The sequence below is a fragment of the Scyliorhinus canicula genome, chromosome 3, assembly GCF_902713615.1.
Source record: "Scyliorhinus canicula chromosome 3, sScyCan1.1, whole genome shotgun sequence".
NCBI lineage: Eukaryota > Metazoa > Chordata > Chondrichthyes > Carcharhiniformes > Scyliorhinidae > Scyliorhinus > Scyliorhinus canicula.
This window is the reverse complement of record NC_052148.1, coordinates 213,088,983-213,106,149: the sequence shown is the minus strand read 5'-3', so window position 1 is coordinate 213,106,149 and position 17,167 is coordinate 213,088,983. Positions and strand designations below refer to the sequence as shown.

The 17,167-nt window shown below is 46.5% G+C and overlaps 1 protein-coding gene across 5 annotated transcripts in view; it reads right to left on the bottom strand.

The window, feature by feature from the left end:
• LOC119963275 (annexin A10-like) overlaps positions 1–17,167 on the bottom strand; it is a 108,142-nt gene that overhangs the window by 71,135 nt on the left and 19,840 nt on the right. For 4 of the 5 annotated variants that reach the window (XR_005460069.1, XM_038792127.1, XM_038792128.1 and 1 more), the window contains exon 3: positions 10,420–10,514. Coding sequence is in view for 4 of the 5 variants with exons in the window: in XM_038792127.1 (XP_038648055.1) it covers positions 10,420–10,514 (95 nt within the window). In the remaining variant the exon portion in view is untranslated. Of the gene's footprint in view, positions 1–6,323; positions 6,604–10,419; positions 10,515–17,167 lie in introns of those variants that run through there. The other variant, XM_038792129.1, reaches the window with a different exon arrangement.

Here is a 17,167-nt window from a genome sequence, read left to right as displayed (position 1 = left end):
GCGTACTCGCGCAGTCCCTTCGGTTATAGCAGTGCCAACCCCTCCGGCATCAACCTAGCCCCCGAAAGTGCGGAGAATTCTGCACTTTTGGGGGCTGTTGACGCTGGAGTGGTTGGCGCCGGTACGGGAGAACCGGCGCCAAAGAGCGGTGTGAACCACTCCGGTATCGGGCTGCCCGGAAGTTGCGGAATCCTCCGCTGGCGTGCTTCCTGCGCATGCACAGGGGGTTTCTTCTCCATGCCGGCCATCACGGAGCGTTACAGAGGCCGGCGCGGAGGCAAACAGTGCCCCCACGGCACAGGCTTGCCCACAGATTGGCAGGCCCCGATCGCAGGCCAGGCCACCGTGGGCTGTGAGGTCATCCATTGCCTGTGGCCCTGAAGTTACTGCCGCACTGAATGTCTATGCCAATGACTTGTTTCAGGGCTGCACACGTACAGCATATCTTAGCTTGCCGCACACAATAACATAATAGATGTCACAGATGCACTATTTGCAAGGGATCACATAAACATCAACTCAGTCTGGGATCAGGCAAGACAGGACGCCAGGGCCATGGACTTCGCCCTCATAGCATGCGTGCCCCAGGCACAGGGTGTCATTGACTGCACCAATTTGGCTCTGCCTCCCCATGGCAGCATGGGCACCATTTACGAACTGCAAGTGATCCCACTCCCGCAATGTCCAGATCATCTGTGACCACGTGATCTCAGTCCAAGAACAATTAAGGATAGGCTTCATCATTGACTTGCTTCCCATCATAATGTCAGATTTTTGCAGATGATTGCACAATGTTTAGCCCCATTCGCGACTCCTCAGACACTGAAACAATCCATGTCAAAATCCAGCAAGACCTCGACAATATACAGACTTGGGCTGACAAGTGTCAAGTTTTATTTGCGCCACGCAAGTGCCAGGGAATGCCCATCTCCTACAAGAAAGGATCTAACCACCGCTCCTTGACATTCGATGGCATTACCATAGCTGAATCCCCCACATACAACATCCTGGGGTTACCATTGATCAGAAACTGAACTGGACTAGGCATATTAATACTGTGGCTACCCGGACAGGTTAAAGGTTAGGAATCCCACTGCGAGTAACTCACCCTGTGACCACCCAAAGCCTGTCCACCATCTACAAGGCACAAACCAGGTGTGTAATGGAATACTCTCCACTTGCCTGGATGTGTGCAGCTCCAACAACACTCAAAAAGCTCGACACAATCGAGGCCATAGCAGTCCGCTTGATTACAACCCCTTTCACAAACATTCAAACACTCCACCATAAATGAACAGTGACATTCTTGTGTACCATCTACAAGATGCACGGCAGTAACTCACCAAGGTTCCTTGGACATCACCTTCTAAACCCAAGACCATTACCAGCTAGGAGGACAAGAACAGCAGATACCTGGGAACCCCACCACCTGAAGGTTCCCCTCAAAGTCACTCACCGCCCTGACTTGGAAATATATCACTGTTCTTCACTGTCTCTGGGTCAAAATCCTGGAACTTCCTCCCTAACAGCACAGTGCATGTACCTACACCTCAAGGACTGCAGTGATTCAAGAAGGCAACTTACCACCACATTCTGAAGGGCAAGTTGGGATGGACAATAAATGCTGGCCTAACCAGTGACACACACATCACTTAAATGAATTTTAAAAACAGCTGGCCCAGCCAGTGATGTCCACATCCCATGTAAGAATAAAAAGGAATATGAAGGCTCTCTGCATTTTATAAGCCAGGCCTGACCAACCAGAGTGTTTCTGTCTGCTCGGACAAAGGGCCCCGTAACCTTCCTTACAATTCTTAATGGTTAGAACATTTAAACATCTCGGGAATTCAGATGTGGAATAGACACCCCTCATCAAAGATACTGTGAAGAGATGGAAGTCATGTGACATGAAATCCTCCAGCTTGTGCACCCAGTAATGTTGCATTGCTGTACTGCAAATGTCAGTCTAACATTTTATTATCCACAAGCAGCCTCACAGAAAATGTACTCTGGCCAGATTGAATACCTGGTCCCATCTACACTGTTTCTACTGGAAGTTATGTGCCATCGGCCACAAGGCTGATGCATCTCCACATGCCTGTCTCCTTGTGGAAGTCAACTTCCAAGGGCAGCAAGGTGGCACCGTTGTTAGCATTGCTGGACCAGGGACCTGGGTTCAATTTCAGCCTTCGGTTACTGTCTGCGTGGAATTTGTATGCCCTCTCTGTGTCTGTGTGGGTTTCCTCCAGTTGCTTTGGTTTCCTCCCACAGTCCAAAGATGTGCATGTTTGGGAGATTGGCCATGCTAAACTGCCCTAAATGTTAGGTGGGGTGACTGGGTTGCAGGGATAGGTGGGGGAGTGGGCCTGGCGAGGGTGTTCTTTCAGAGGGTCGGTGCAGAGGTGATGGGCCGATTGGCCTCCTTCTACACTGTAGTGATTCTTTGATTCTATTCTAACTCTGCTGGAAAAGTGAATTATGCAGCATCAGTTTTGAGCCTGCCTACCTCTGCGAAGGAATAGTTCATTGGAATTTAATTCTGGATTCTGGACCCCCGTGAAACAATAATTATACTCTGTAAATCACGTTACACCCCCCACCCCCACCCCCAACATTTAAGTGTGTGCAAATAACTAACCCCTTGAGTTCATCCTGTCTCAAGTCTGCTGTGGGGTTATTATAAAAATATTGGATCACTCCATAACTAAGGGAAGTACCCCAATGCTTGTAAAAGGGGAAACAAATCAAAATACAGTTCTGTCCCTGCACAGGTGGTGAGAGGAAAAATCAGGATTATTTAAATTAGATCCCCTTCCGTCTGTAACACTTACTTTTTAAAAATAAATTTAGAGTATCCAATTATTTTTTCTCCAATTAAGGAGCAATTTAGCACGGCCAATCCACCTAACCTGCACATCTTTGGGTTGTGGGGGTGAAACCCACGCAGATATGGGGAGAATGTGCAGACTCCACACGGACAGTGACCCGGGGACCGGGATTTGAACCCGAGTCCTCAGCGCCGCAGTCTCAGTGCTAACCACTGCACCACATGCTGCCCTGTCTGTAACACTTATTGATCATCTTTTCAACCTGTCTTGCTATCTTCGGGGATCATTCACTCCAAGGTCTAGCACTTTCTCTACAATTTTCAGAATTCTCCCATGATTTGTGTAATTTGTTCGTATTTCACAAATGGATCACCCACACTTCTCTGGGTTAAATTCCATTTGCCACTTTTCTGTCCAGTCCATTGATACCTTCCTGTAGTTTGCAGCATCCTCTTTTCCATAGCTGCACGTAGTTCTTCTAGTTAACAAATACATACAGTAAACCGACTTAAGACTGCGCTGACTATGAACGGTATCCAACATCTGCCAACAATTGTTGCTGCAAATTCTAATGAATGGAGTCCAAATTTCTACTTTCAATTTTAACTAGAGCACCATCAACATGCTGTATTAAACATTTATTAATGGATTGGAAAACTGCGTGAACTATGATGGACTAAATTTAGAAACTGGTACATCATTTTAAATCATCTCACAGAAGGAGAGCAATTAAATGCACCGAAAGTATATCAGAATATAATTAATAAAGCAGTCAATGCTGTTCTCTGGAAGTAAAAGGTCAGAGTAGGTTAAAAATGAATTTGCAATGGTGAAAATAATCAGTTCATTCGTCTGCGTGAGCAAAAGAAATATCAAACAACCGTCAAACCACTCTTTGAGAGCAAAATTAATTCCTGGAGACATTTTCGTACTGACAGTAGACCCATGAGAGCATCAATCCATTAGAAGAATGAGGACTAATTAAAATGACCCCCTATAATTACAAGTTGGGGCTGATAATAAAGAACAAGAAAGTAAAAATTTTGGTAATCACCACTTAGCATAAGTTAATTGTATCACGCTGAAGGATATTATGTGTGTTGTGCCATTGCTAAATATTTCAGTATCAGATGTCTGTAGGAAGTTATACATAATAAATGACCATTCAGACACACATTTGATGAACACACATTATGTTACTGCCATAGATTGTAGTTCCTGCCTCGGGTACCTTTTAAACATCACATTAAAACATCCCATATCCTTCAGTGAACGGATGTACTCGCATTATGCTTTTCTCTGTTGAAATAATTTAAAAGGGGCAAAATATTTGCATCACTATACTGAACATAGCTCTGATAGCAACTAGAAAATTTTACAGAGGGCCTTAGAAACATTGTCAAATGCAGCAAATAGTTCTGAAACGTACAGCATTATATGGATAGGCAAAAAAATGTTACTCAGTGTTCTCTGGACAATAACCTGTGGTGTTGTAAGTGGGTCATCAAGGCCTTTAGGTCAAGAAGTGTTAAGGCAATGAGGGGATAATTGGAACGAGGTGGAGGGAGGAGGCAAGGGGTAAGAGGGAAAGAGGAAGGCAGTAAGAGTTAGGAGAGAAGAGAAAAGAGAGATAGAGAAAAAGGGCAGTAGGGGAGAGAAAATGGAGAAAGGATAGGCAGGATGAGGAAGAGGCTCAGTAGGATAGGACAGTACGGGTTGAGAAATTACCTCAGTGGAGGTTACAGGAAAAAGTATCAAAAGGGCAGAAAGTATCTTGAGCAGGTAGAGGGAGGGTTGGAGATGTGTTTATTTTTCTAAATTTCTAGGACAGAGCATGGCATCATAAGAACACCAAGCAGACTTGTTGGGCATAGGGCAGCAAGGTAGCACAGTGGTTAGCACAGTTGCTTCACAGCTCCAGGATCCCAGGCTCGTTTCCCGGCTTGGGTCACTGTCTGTGCGGAATCTGCACGTTCTCCCCGTGTCTGCGTGGGTTTCCTCTGGGTGCTCCGGTTTCCTCCCACAGTCCAAAGATGTGCAGATTAGGTGGATTGGCCATGCAAAATTGCCCTTTGTGTCCAGAAAGGTTGGATGGGGTCACTGGGTTACGGGGATAAGGTGGATGGTTCTCTTTCCAAGGGCTGGTGCAGACTCGATGGACCGAATGGCCTCCTTCTGCACTGTAAATTCTATGATTTAAGAATGAGTATTCTATGGACATGCCTTGCCTATTACTCAACAAACCTAACTTTCTGTATACAGCTCAGGAAAACACATAGGCCTCACTTTTCGTTCCCGGTTTGGGAGCGCAGAGTCGGGAGAGTACACGGCTCTCCTGTGCACAAGTTGTATTTCCCACTCCTTCCTTGATAAAATTGGAACAGACTGAACGTCGATGCACTTTAACACATGCAGCTGCCTCTGTGAACCATGGATATGCATATTTCCACATTTTCCCATTCACTCCCTGTAACAATAATGGGAGGCCTAGTTCAAGAGCAGGACTTCCGGATTTAGGCCACTGGCACCTTTTTGCAAAGGTGGAGGGTCTCTCCACCTCCGCGAAAGTTCAGGCTCTACGAATATTTCCACAGAGATAACTGCAGTGGCTGACATGCATAAAGCCTAGGAAAATTGCATTTTTTGGCAGGAGGGTGGGTTCTGCAGCTTTTAGTTTGGAGTTACGACTGATGATTAGAAGCTTCTCGACGGAAAACCATCGTCGAGAAAAATGGAGAAGTGAACTTCATCTTTGTGCTGTAGAAGCAGCCTTGCCTGCCCATCCCTATGAGTTCCAACTCTCACCCGATGCCAGAAAACCCATTCCCACTGGCTCTGAGTGGAAGTCACCGTCGGGTTATGATATCAATGCCTGGGAGCTAAACCTTTCTCACTTTGCACCCTAAGTTAAAATTTGACTTCAAGGCTCATCTTGTAGTTTTCTCTCTCTCCGTCCCCTCGCCCTCTTTGAGGAGTCAGCACGGTGGCACAGTGATTAGCACTGCTGCTTCACAGTGCCAGCCTCGGGTGACAATCTGTGTGGGGTTTGTATGTGTTCCCCATCTTTGTAGGTTTCCTCCGGGTGCTCCAGTTTCCTCCGGGTGCTCCGGTTTCCTCCCATTGTTCAAAGATGTGCAGGTTAGGTGGATTGGCCATGCCATATCCCCCCTTAGTATCCAGGGATGTACAGGTTAGGTTACGGGGATAGGGCGGGGTGGACGGGGGAGTGGGCATGGATAGAATGCTCTTTCGAAGATTCAGCACAGACTTGAATGAGTCGTATTGCCTTCTTCTACACTGTTGGGATTCTATGAGTATGTTCATTTCAGCTCGACACTCCCCAGAGTAATGAGCCTCAACAACAATTCAGTTTTCACTTTGTTGCCCCCAATACACTTTTAAACCGCAGCGCTTATTATTTTCAGAAAGCAGGTTGTAGTCCATCGATCTTACCAAATGGAAATCAAAGTGAAATGGAATGGCTTTTGACCTTACCTTAATGTTTAAATTACAAGGTTGGACTATTACAAATAGCTGATTATTTGACGAAGAATAAAATGAACAGTATTGTGTACTAGATGACTCAAGTCTCATTGCCGCTGTGGTAATTTGCACTGTTGACACTTATCTGCTGACTCATTCCTCAATCTGTGTTGCTGTTTGCACTGTGTCTATAATGTGCAACCAGCTGTTTTGCACCTTGAGCAGGCAAAAGTCACGAATAATGCTAGAATGCTGATGAAAGGTCCCCATACAAAACAGCCCATCACCTATTCACTACATTTTGCTTTTTTTTTCATATTTCCAGTAATGACAGTTTAAAGTGCCAGCTTGGCTGTGTTGGTATCAGTGTCATGCCTGAGTCACAATGGTGTCAGTTTGAGAAGTTCCACAATTTTGCACATTCTGAACCTTGGCTTGTATTTCAATGAAATACCGAGGTAGTAATCCATTGTTGGACATGGCAGTATATTTTCCTAGTGGTGGGGGGTCAAGGTGGGAACAGGAAAATCTCAGGGAGCCCCTTCGGGCTGGCTAGCTGGTACAGTCCCAGCGCTGGGGAAGTTTCCCAAATGCAGATGTGGATTGGTTCCTGTCGAATGGAGGCGGGCAGCACATTTAAATAATTAAAGGACCTGGTAAGGGTTATTTCCATGATGCACTGGCATTTTGCCTGCAGCGGAGCGGTCCCTGCAACTTGGGATGGCCACCAATTTCATGGAGTCGATCTTCATTATAGCAGGAAAGGCTGTCCCCGCCCTCCCAATGGGCTAGCCGAAGGATACTGGACACTTCTGATTTTTAAAGTTGATACTTTTCTGAGGGTGCCTCATGTTGAGGGAACCTCGTGATCCCTGAGCTGTGGCAGCAGTGCCTACCTCTCCTAGTGGGGCTTCTGAGGCTCTAGAGCTGCCAGCACTATACATCCCGCCCACCGTCCTTAATTTGCTGAACCAATGGGAGATACTAATTATGAGGCTTCCTCCAGTACAATTGCAGAGATGGTCCATCTGCCAGCAAGGATGTGCCCCCTTTCCATCCTGATGTCAGAGCCTGTGGTTACATCCTGCCAGTCTGCCTGCTCAGGTGAATATTAAAGGTCCCCTGGCACAGTCGGAAGAAGAACTCGAGAACTCGCTGTTTTTCTAGTATCTCAATCAACATTCCTCCTTAACCTAAATCTCCAAAAGCAGATTATTTGGCCAGTTTTCCATTTGGTATTTGTAGGATCTAGCTCTGTGCAAATTGATTCAGCAGTTCATTGGCAGTTTTAAAAATATTTCCTGCTTTTATTATGTGAAATTGGCTTTTCATTTTGAAGGGGAGAAACTGTTTAATTGTTTGCCACTTAAATTGTTGAAATAGACTACAGGGTATAGACACTTTAGTAATTAATACCCTGTTTTCAATTTTGTATTGTAAGATTTTGAGGAAGCACAGCCTCCCCCATAAGATGACCCAACTGTGGGTGAGAATCACGTGTTAAGTCAAATCTTTGGAAACGCCATTTTTGGGGAATTAGGTGGGAGGCTTCAAAATTGTCCCATTTAGTCTAATTTAGTTTGTCTATGTTATTTTGGTGCAAACGCCAAGGAAAACGGATGGCCAAGGAAAACGGATTTAGTTGCATAATGACTACATTTTTGGCGCTATGGGTGACACTTCAAGTCCAAAATGATGTCCACACATGCACACGTGGACAGATGACATCCCTCTTCCTCTTCTCTTCCTCAACCAAGGCCTCCAATGTCTGAAAATCTTAATAGTTTGCTCTCTGCCGTCCTGTGCCATTATTGTGTTCTACTTGCTCACGCTCTTCTGAAACCAGTTGCAGCCAAAATGCCCCTCTCTTTTAAATGGTGCTGACCAGCTCCGAGTGGCGCTAGCCAACGTGTCCTCTAATCTGCACAGCCGTGCAGCAATTCAAATGTCCCTCTGCTGCTTACGTACCAATTGTCATAATATCCACTCATGTATATAATGAGATGCAGAGAGGCAGTGATTGACACATCGGATGACCAGTAAGCATACAACACAGTACAGCCAATCACCAGACAGGACACTACCACTATAAAGCCAGAGTGCACTAGGTTTCCCGCGCTCTCGGAACCCAGCTACTGAGACAGTCAAAGTCCACGAGCTAGCAAGTGCAAACACCATGCGGTAGCTAGTAAGTCTGGTCAGACTACTACAAGGTCACCAGTCAGATCAGTATAGTGTCGACTCACAGCTGAATATGTATAGTACAGTTGAATAAAACAGTGTTGGATCTTCTCCAGTGTGTTAGACGTCTGTTTCTAACTTCCCTGCATCGAGTGCAGTCCACATCGAACCAACCTGCCTAACACATCACCAATGAACCTCTTTAAATGATCACACAAATGCACGGTCACACAAATGAATTTAAGGAAAAAACAGAACTCAAGAAGAGATTTAGAGAACTGTTGGTGTGAGTCTCAACTGATTTTACGCTTCCACGTTGAGGTGAGCAGTCATTCGATGCTTACCGCTTTCTGCAATCATTCAAATTCACAGGCAATGTGAAATCTGCGTGCTGCCTGCATCAGACACCTTCGGTGCGATTTTGTGGTCGCATGGTGCTCGAGCGAAAGCACAATGTGGCCGGTAGATGCCAGGAGAGGCCTTTCGCAGGCTTCCTGGCATCCTTCACGCCTCGCGGGATCTATCCAAGTCCCATGAGACATCGGAATCAGAATCCCACCCAACAGGGGCGTGACCAAACAGCGGCGTCTAAGTTGGGTTTAAACCTACTTAGGTGAGCTTAGCTGGGATATACTGTCCTCCCCAGCGAGACTGCAGCTAGGCGCCGTTCAATGCTAGGCCATCGGGGACCCCTTGCTGATCAGGGAAGTCCAAGGTGGCTCCCTGGCCCTTCCCCTGGAATGTGGGCACCATGGCACTGCCCAGATGACATTCCGGCACTGCCATTCTGGCGCTGCCAAGGTGCCCGGTTAGCACTGCCAAGTTGGCAGGAGCACTGCCTGCTTGCCAGGATGGCAGCGCAAGGGTGCCCTGCTGAGGGTCAGGGCCCGGGTGGGCCATGCCCATGAAGGTAGGGTGCCGGGTGGGGGGGGCTGTTGAAGGGTGGGGCAGTGCACGTCGTGTAAGTAGGGGCCTCTGGGAGGTTGGGGAGGTGACGGGTGGGGTTCCTGGACAGGAGGGGGGTGCGTTTTAAGGGGGCGTGAGAGGGTCTGAAGAGGCGGCCCTTGGGACCCCATAGTGGGGTGGCCACACTTGGGGCGGCGGGTGTGTAGGGTAGTGTCCATGTATGTGGAGGGTGACATTGTCCATGGGTGTGGCGGACCCGCAGGCTCAAACAGAGATCAGGGCACTCTTTTATTTTTGATTTGAAAAATTAAAAAAAATAAATTTAGAGTACCCAATTAAGTTTTTCCAATTAAGGGGCAATTTAGCGTGGCCAACCCACCTAGCCAGCACATATTTGGGTTGTGGGGGTGAAACACACGCAAACACGGGGAGAATGTGCAAACTCCACACAGACAGTGACCCAGAGCCGTGATCGAACCTGGGACCTCGGCGCTGTGAGGCAGCAGTGCTAACCACTGCGCCACTGTGCTGCCCCCGGGGCAACCTTTTAAAATGGCAGCCCTTTCTCTGCGTTAAGCTCCCCAGTGTTTAAAACAGTTCTGAGTGTGGGATAAACTGGTGAGAAATTCCCCAGAGACCACAAACGTGAAGAAGTGGGGGCAGCATTCAAGTCCATTCTGGGTCTCGCGAAGGAAGAGAGGCTATGCCGACCATTCGGCTGGTATTTTTGTAGGATCTCCAAACCCTATAAATCCCCACTTTCCTTCCCAGAGTGAGTATTTCAGACTGGATGGCAGGTGGGGGTGAGAAGATTCCTCATCCACAAGATGAAATTGTGGGAAACAAGTTTAACAAATTTCAGGCCCTCCTTGCCTAGAAACCTGATGACATGACACAAAAGACTGCAGGTTGTGTCTGTTATCTATCTGTAATAAAATCTGAGACCTGGGTCTTGTTACAGATTACGTTAACTAAGTGCAAAATATCATGAAAGATAACGGCAAAACGCCAGGTTCCATACCTGCCCATAAGAATCATTGTAGATCTGAGCAATAATGAGTCGTTGAGCATTAGAACGTTGTGTCAAAATTTCAATAAGATCATCTTTGTTGCACTCTACATGGAAAAAATGACAAAGAATAGAACATGATTGTACTTTGATTTGAAGACTTTGGTATAATTGTTACACTGTTTACATTGACAAAATATAGCCTAAAAACAATAACATTTACCGAGTCTGTGATCAAATAAAAATGTTGACATCTGTGACTGGTTGGCAAAACCAGTTATCACAACAGGGATCAAATTAAAATGAGTATCAAAGGACGTAAGAAGAGGGTTTGAAGGAACAAAGTGGCACAGAGGCTTGATTAGAGCGTGGAATTGTGTGCCACAAATATTGTTGAAGCAGAATGTGTGGATTATTTTACACGGAAGTTGGATAGTTGCTTAAAAAAGAGGTGGAAATTGAAGAATGGGGAAGTACAAAGGGTCATCTGGACTCGAAACGTTAGCATTTTTCTCTCCTTAGAGATGCTGCCAGACCTGCTGAGATTTTCCAGCATTTTCTCCTTTGGTTGGAGGTAGAAGAATGGGAGTGGGCTGGTATCTCAGACTGGAGAGGCCAAATGCAATTGGTGCTGACACATTCGACGGGAGATTTTTTGACCTTGGGAGATGATAATTAGAGGATTTTGCCTGTCTTACACTATTATCCAAAGCCAAAATGATCCCCTATAATTACACAATACCCTGAGACATCTAAAAAGTAGTACAACAAAACAATTGATCGTATTTGATGTGAGGTTTAAACACCCTCAGTTGCTACTCATGGGCCAATGTTACAACATTGACCGATGAAGACCTGAAAAACTCTAGATATGATCCATGGACATTCTACAGATGTTGAACTAAACCATGGCTGCAGCTCGGTGATAGGGAGAGAACATAATGTAGAGACCGAGTTCTTTCCCTCTTTCAATACCACTGCCTCTCGCTGCGAGTTTTCCGATGTGAATGGAAGGATCTGTTTTGGCTCCACGGCCAAACAGCTGCCAATCAGTCTCTGAGAGAATGTCCCGACTCAGACACGATCAATGCCTGCTTGATGCTCCAAAGGGCTGCCACTAATCATGGGATTGTGCTGTTGTTAAAGTCACCACAACTTTCAGTATAGCAGAGTAAATGAGGCAATAACATGGATGAGAAAATCCTCCATGGAAACTTCCTATGGACTGTGTTTTAAGATAGGTGAGTGAGCTAAAGAAGATCAGTCCTTTGACTAATTATTCATCAGCTAAATACCATGCTTCAATTAAAAGTGCTGAACAAGGAGCGATGTAATTAATCATTTTCTGATGATCTAAATGACAATTTCATTAAGTGTCCTTCTTCAGTTTCTCATTTCCACCTCTTCTCTCCTGAAGGCACCTCCATGGATGTTAGATAACCTTCTTGTCCCTAGTTTAAATGACTATTCTTCATGGCTGGATATAGTGACAGCACTATTAATAATAATAATAATCTTTATTGTCACAAGTAGGCTAACATGAACACTGTAATGAAGTTACTGTGAAAAGCCCCTGGTCGCCACATTCCGGGGCCTGTTCGGGAACAGAGAGGGGAAATTCAGAATGTCCAAATTACCTAACTGCCCGTCTTTCGGGACTTGTGGGAGGAAGCTGGAGCACCCGGAGGAAACCCTCGCAGACATGAGGAGAACGTGCAGACTCCGCACAGACAGTGACCCAAGCTGGGAATCGAACCTGGGACCCTGGAACCGTGAAGCCACAGTGCTAACCACTGTGCTACTGTCCCACCCACATCCTCAGTGAGACTGGAGGCAATTAGGTAAATTTCCTGTCAATCATGTTTGGAAACTTTGCTGTTGTCAAGCAATTTATTTGATTGTATTGTATGCACGTTATTTATCTGTAACTAGCCTCCACACACTGTATTTCACGGTGGATATCACCAGTTTGTTTAATGTGACAAAGCTTCACTCGCTGCATCTTGCTGAAGAAATAATCCTGCTGTACTCAGGAGCTCTTTGTTATAGTTCTGGGCATGAATTCAGAGGCTCTGTAAATTACAAGCCCAGTGTTCCCTTTCAGCTGCTTGGCTGCAGTCAAGGCTGAGCGCAAGTCAGCCCTTAAGTTACTGCCTGTACAAGGTTGTGCAACAAAAATTTTAAAGACCATTTACATGTACCATGGATGCCTGATGTGGTGTGTAGCATGCATCACACATTCTGTGCCGTAAGTGCATGCCCAATATATTGATAAAGGCTGAATATGGCATCTATGGCTTGCCGTAAGACCATAAGACATAGGAGCAGAGGTAGGTCACTCAGCATATCGTGTATGCTCTGCCATTCAATTAGATCATGGCTGGTCTGACATAATCCTCAACTCCACTTTCCCACCTTATCTCCATAACCCTTGATTCCCTCACTGATTAAAAATCTGTCTATCTTAATCTTGAACATACTTTTTTTTAATTTAGAGTACCCAATTCTTTTTCTTTTTCAAATTTAGGGACAATTTAGTGTAGCCAATCCACCTAACCTGCACATCTTTGCATTGTGGGGGTGAAACCCATGCAGACATGGGCAGAATGTGCCAACTCCACACGGAAAGTGATCCAGGGCCGGGATTCAAACCCGGGTCGTCAGCGCCGCAGTCCCAGTGCTATCCACTGCGCCACATGCCGCCCCAACCTTGAACATACTTAACAACCCAGCCTCTACAGCTCTCAGCGGTAAAGAATTCCACAGATTCACTATTCTCTGAGAGAAGAAATTCCTCTTCATCTCTGGCATTAAATGGGTAACACTTTACTCTTTGATTATGCTCTCTGGTCTGTTGCCTCGCAGGGGTCAGGATGTCACTAAACGGCTACAGGGCATACTAAAAGGGGAGGGCAAACAGACAGATGACATGGTACATACTGGTACCAACGATATAGGCAGAAAAAGGGATGAGGCCCTGTAAGCAGAATTTCAGGAGCTAGGAAGTAGATTAAAAAACAGGACCAGAAGGTAGTAATCCCTGGATTACTTCTGGTGCCATGTGCTATTGAATATAGAAATAGGAGGTCAGTCCAGATGAATGCGTGGCCGGAGAGATGGTGCAGGAGGGAGGGCTTTAGATTTCTGGAACATTGGGACCGTATTTGGGGACGGAACTGTACAAGGCGGACAATTTGTATCTCAATCGAAATGGGACCAGTGTCCTTGCAGCGAGGTTTACGAGTGCTCTTGGGGAGGGTTTAAATTAACTTGGCAGGGACCTGGGATCCTGAGAGAAGGTTCAGAAAGATTGATGCACAGGCAAAATTAGAGGAGACATCAAGTGAGTCAGGAAGGCAAAGAATGTCCAGACCAGTTAAATCATCAGGGAGCTTGGCAAGATTAGATGGTTTTGTTTTAATGCAAGGAGTCTGATAAACAAGGCAGATGAATTGAGAGCACAAATTAAAACATGGGGTTATGATGTTATTGTAGTCACTGAGATATGGTTGAGACAGGGGCAGGATTGGTAGCTCATTATTCCAGGATACAGAATCTTCAGGTGAGAAAGGGAAGGAGGTAAAAGAGGAGGGGGTGCCTCAATTGTGAACAGGGAATCAATTACAGCAGTAAGGAGAGATGACATCTTATAAGGCTCTTCAACTGAGGCCATATTGGTAGAACTTAAAAACTAAAAAGAAGCAATCACAATGGTGTGAGTGTCAGTCTAACGCCAGCGGTGGGGAAACTATTGGGAGCAATTCTGAGAGTCAGAATTAATCTGCATTTGGAGAGGCAGAGATTAATCAAGAACAGTCAGCATGGTTTTGTTAAGGGTAGGTCATGTGTGACCAATTAAGTTTTTCGAAGAGGTGACCAGGTGTGTAGATGAGGGAAATGTGTTTAACGTAGTCTACTTGGACTTCAGCAAGGCTTTTGATAAGGGCCCATGTGTGGTATCCAAGGAAATTTAGCAAATTGGATCCAAAATTGGCTGATTGGCCAGAAGCAGAGGGTGATGGTGGAGTGGCGTTTTTCTGACTGGATGCCAGAGTTCAGTGGGATCCCGTAGGGATCAGTGTTGGGCCCTTGCTGTTTGTGGTTTATATAAATGATTTAGATATGAATGAAGGAGGGTTGATCTGTAAGGTTACAGATGTTATGAAAATTGGTGGGATGGTAAATAATGAGGAGGATAGCCTTTGATTACAGGAGGATATAGACGGGCAGGTCAGATAGGCTGATCATTGGCAAATAGAATTCAATCCAGATAAGTTTGAGATGATGAACCTGGGCAGGACAAACAAGGCAAGGGAGTACATGATAAATGGCAGGACCTTGGGAAGCACTGAGGATTAGAAGGATCTTAGTGTGCATGTACACCGGTCCATTAAGGTAGCAGAGCAGGTGGACACAGTTTAAGAAGGCATATGGTATACTTGCCTTTATTAGCCGAGGCATAGGGCGGTATTCTCCCCTCCCACGCCGGGGCGCCTCGCGAGTCGCGTCACGCCGCCCCGACACCCGCATGGCATTCTCCCACCCCCCCCCACCCGAAACCAGCGGCGCGAGAATCACGCCGGGCCACTTGGAGAATCGCCGCTAACGGCGAGCGGCAATTCTCCGGCCTGGATGGGCCAAGCGGCCGGCGAAAGAAATGACAGTCCCGCCGGCGCTGTTCACCCCTGTTCGCTGCCAGCAGGAACTGTGCAGGAACGCTGGGGGGGGGGGGTTCTTTCACCGGGGGGGGGGGGGGGGGGGGCGTCCAATGGGGTCTGGCCCGCGATCTGGGCCTACCGATTGGCCTCTCTCCCCCCCAGGCCTACCTCCTTCCGCGGCCAGCCCCAGAACTCCGGCGCCATGTTAGTGAGGGGCCGGTGCCGTAAGAAGTTCCCCGCGCGTGCGCAAGATGGCACGGCCCAACTGCGCATGCGCAGGTTGGCGCGGCGCCTATTTGGCACCGCGTAAGGAGGGTGGAGTGGCGTGTCTGGGCCCTGTTTGCCCGGTCGTGAAACGCAACGACATTCACAACGGCGCGGGCACTTAGTCCCGGGAGTGGAGAATACCACCCTTAGAGTTTAAGAGCAGGGAGGTTATGCTGGAACTGTGTAAAATGTTGGTTAGGCCACAGCTAGAGTAGTGTGTGCAGTTCTGGAATCCACATTATAGGAGGGATGTGATAGCACTGGAACGGGTGTGGAGGAGATTTACCAGGATGTTGCCTTGGCTGGAGAATGTAAGTTATGAAGAGAGATTGGATAGACTTGGATTGTGTCCTTGGAGCAGAGGAGACTGAGGGGGACATGATTGAGATATATAGAATTGTGAGGGGCATAAATAGAGGAGACAGGAACAAACTTTTCACCTTGGTGGAGGGATCAATGACCAGGGGGAATAGATTTAAGGTAAGGGGCAGGAAGTTTAGAGGGGATGTGAGGAAAAACAGAGGGCCTTTGGAGTTTGGAATTCGCTGCCTGAAAGGATGGTGGAGGCAGAGACCCTTATAACATTTAAGAAGTATTTAGATGTGCACTTGCAATCCAAGGGCATACAAGGCTATGTGCCAAGTGCTGGAAAATCATATTAGAATGGTTAGGTAGTTTTTGACTGGTGCAGATGCGATAGCCCGAAGGGCCTTTTCTGTACTGTATGATTCTACAACTCTATGAATCTCCCACAAAAGCCAGTATATCTTTGCTCAAAACTGTTCACAGTATTCCAGGTGTGGTCTAATTAGTGCCTTGTATAGTTTTAGCAAGACTTCCCTATTTTTATTCTCCATTCCCTTTGAAATAATAGCCAACATTCCATATGCCTTCCCAATTTCCTGCTGAACTTGCTTGCTAGCTTATTGTGATTCATGCACGAGGACCCCCAAATCTCTCTGTGCTGCAGTTTTCCACAATATTGACCTTCTTTATTCTTCCTACCAAAGTGCATGACTTCAGATTTTCCTACATTATAGTCCATCTGCAAAGTTTTTGCCCATTCAGCTAAACTGCTTATACCCCTCTGTAGACTCTTTGGGCGGGATTCTCTGGCCATGCCCACCCAGCGACGGGAGAATCCCGCCCGAGGTCAATGAACTTTTCCACTGTCCGCCTCTCGCCCGTGGCAATCTTGCGGTGGGCAGGGCGGAAGAACCCAGCCCTTTGTATTATCGTTACCACTTGCCTTCCCAACAATTTGTGTGTCATCCGCAAACCTGGCAATAATACATTCACTTCTCTCGTCAAAGTCATTAATATATATTGTGAATGATTGGGGCCCCAGCGTGGATCTCTGTGGCACTCCACTAATTACAGATTGCCATCCTGAAAATACCCCTCTTATCCCAACTCTCTGTCTTCTGTCAGTCAGTCAATCCTCTATCCATGCTATTATATTACACTATGGGCTCTTATTTCATTAAATAGCCTTTTGTGTGATACCTTATCAAAGTAAGGAATCTGGGTCCTGCTTCTGAAATAGCCAGCTCATAATGCCTGTCTTTGCAAAATTGGACACAATTGTATGAATACAGCCATCATCAGACCTACTGTGCTCATGACAACCAAACTTATATATGGCCTAAACCAGGCATCGTCAAACTCAAAGGCGTGACCCGCGGGTGGGTCGCGGGCGGGTGTCGGGAGGGTCGCGGAGCCATCCGTCGTGGCGCTCCCGAAGGGGAAATCCGCACGCAACAGCTGCAGCAGCCAGCTTTTAATAATGCCGGCTGCGAGTGGCCTTCAAAATGGCCAGGAACAGATAAAAAAGT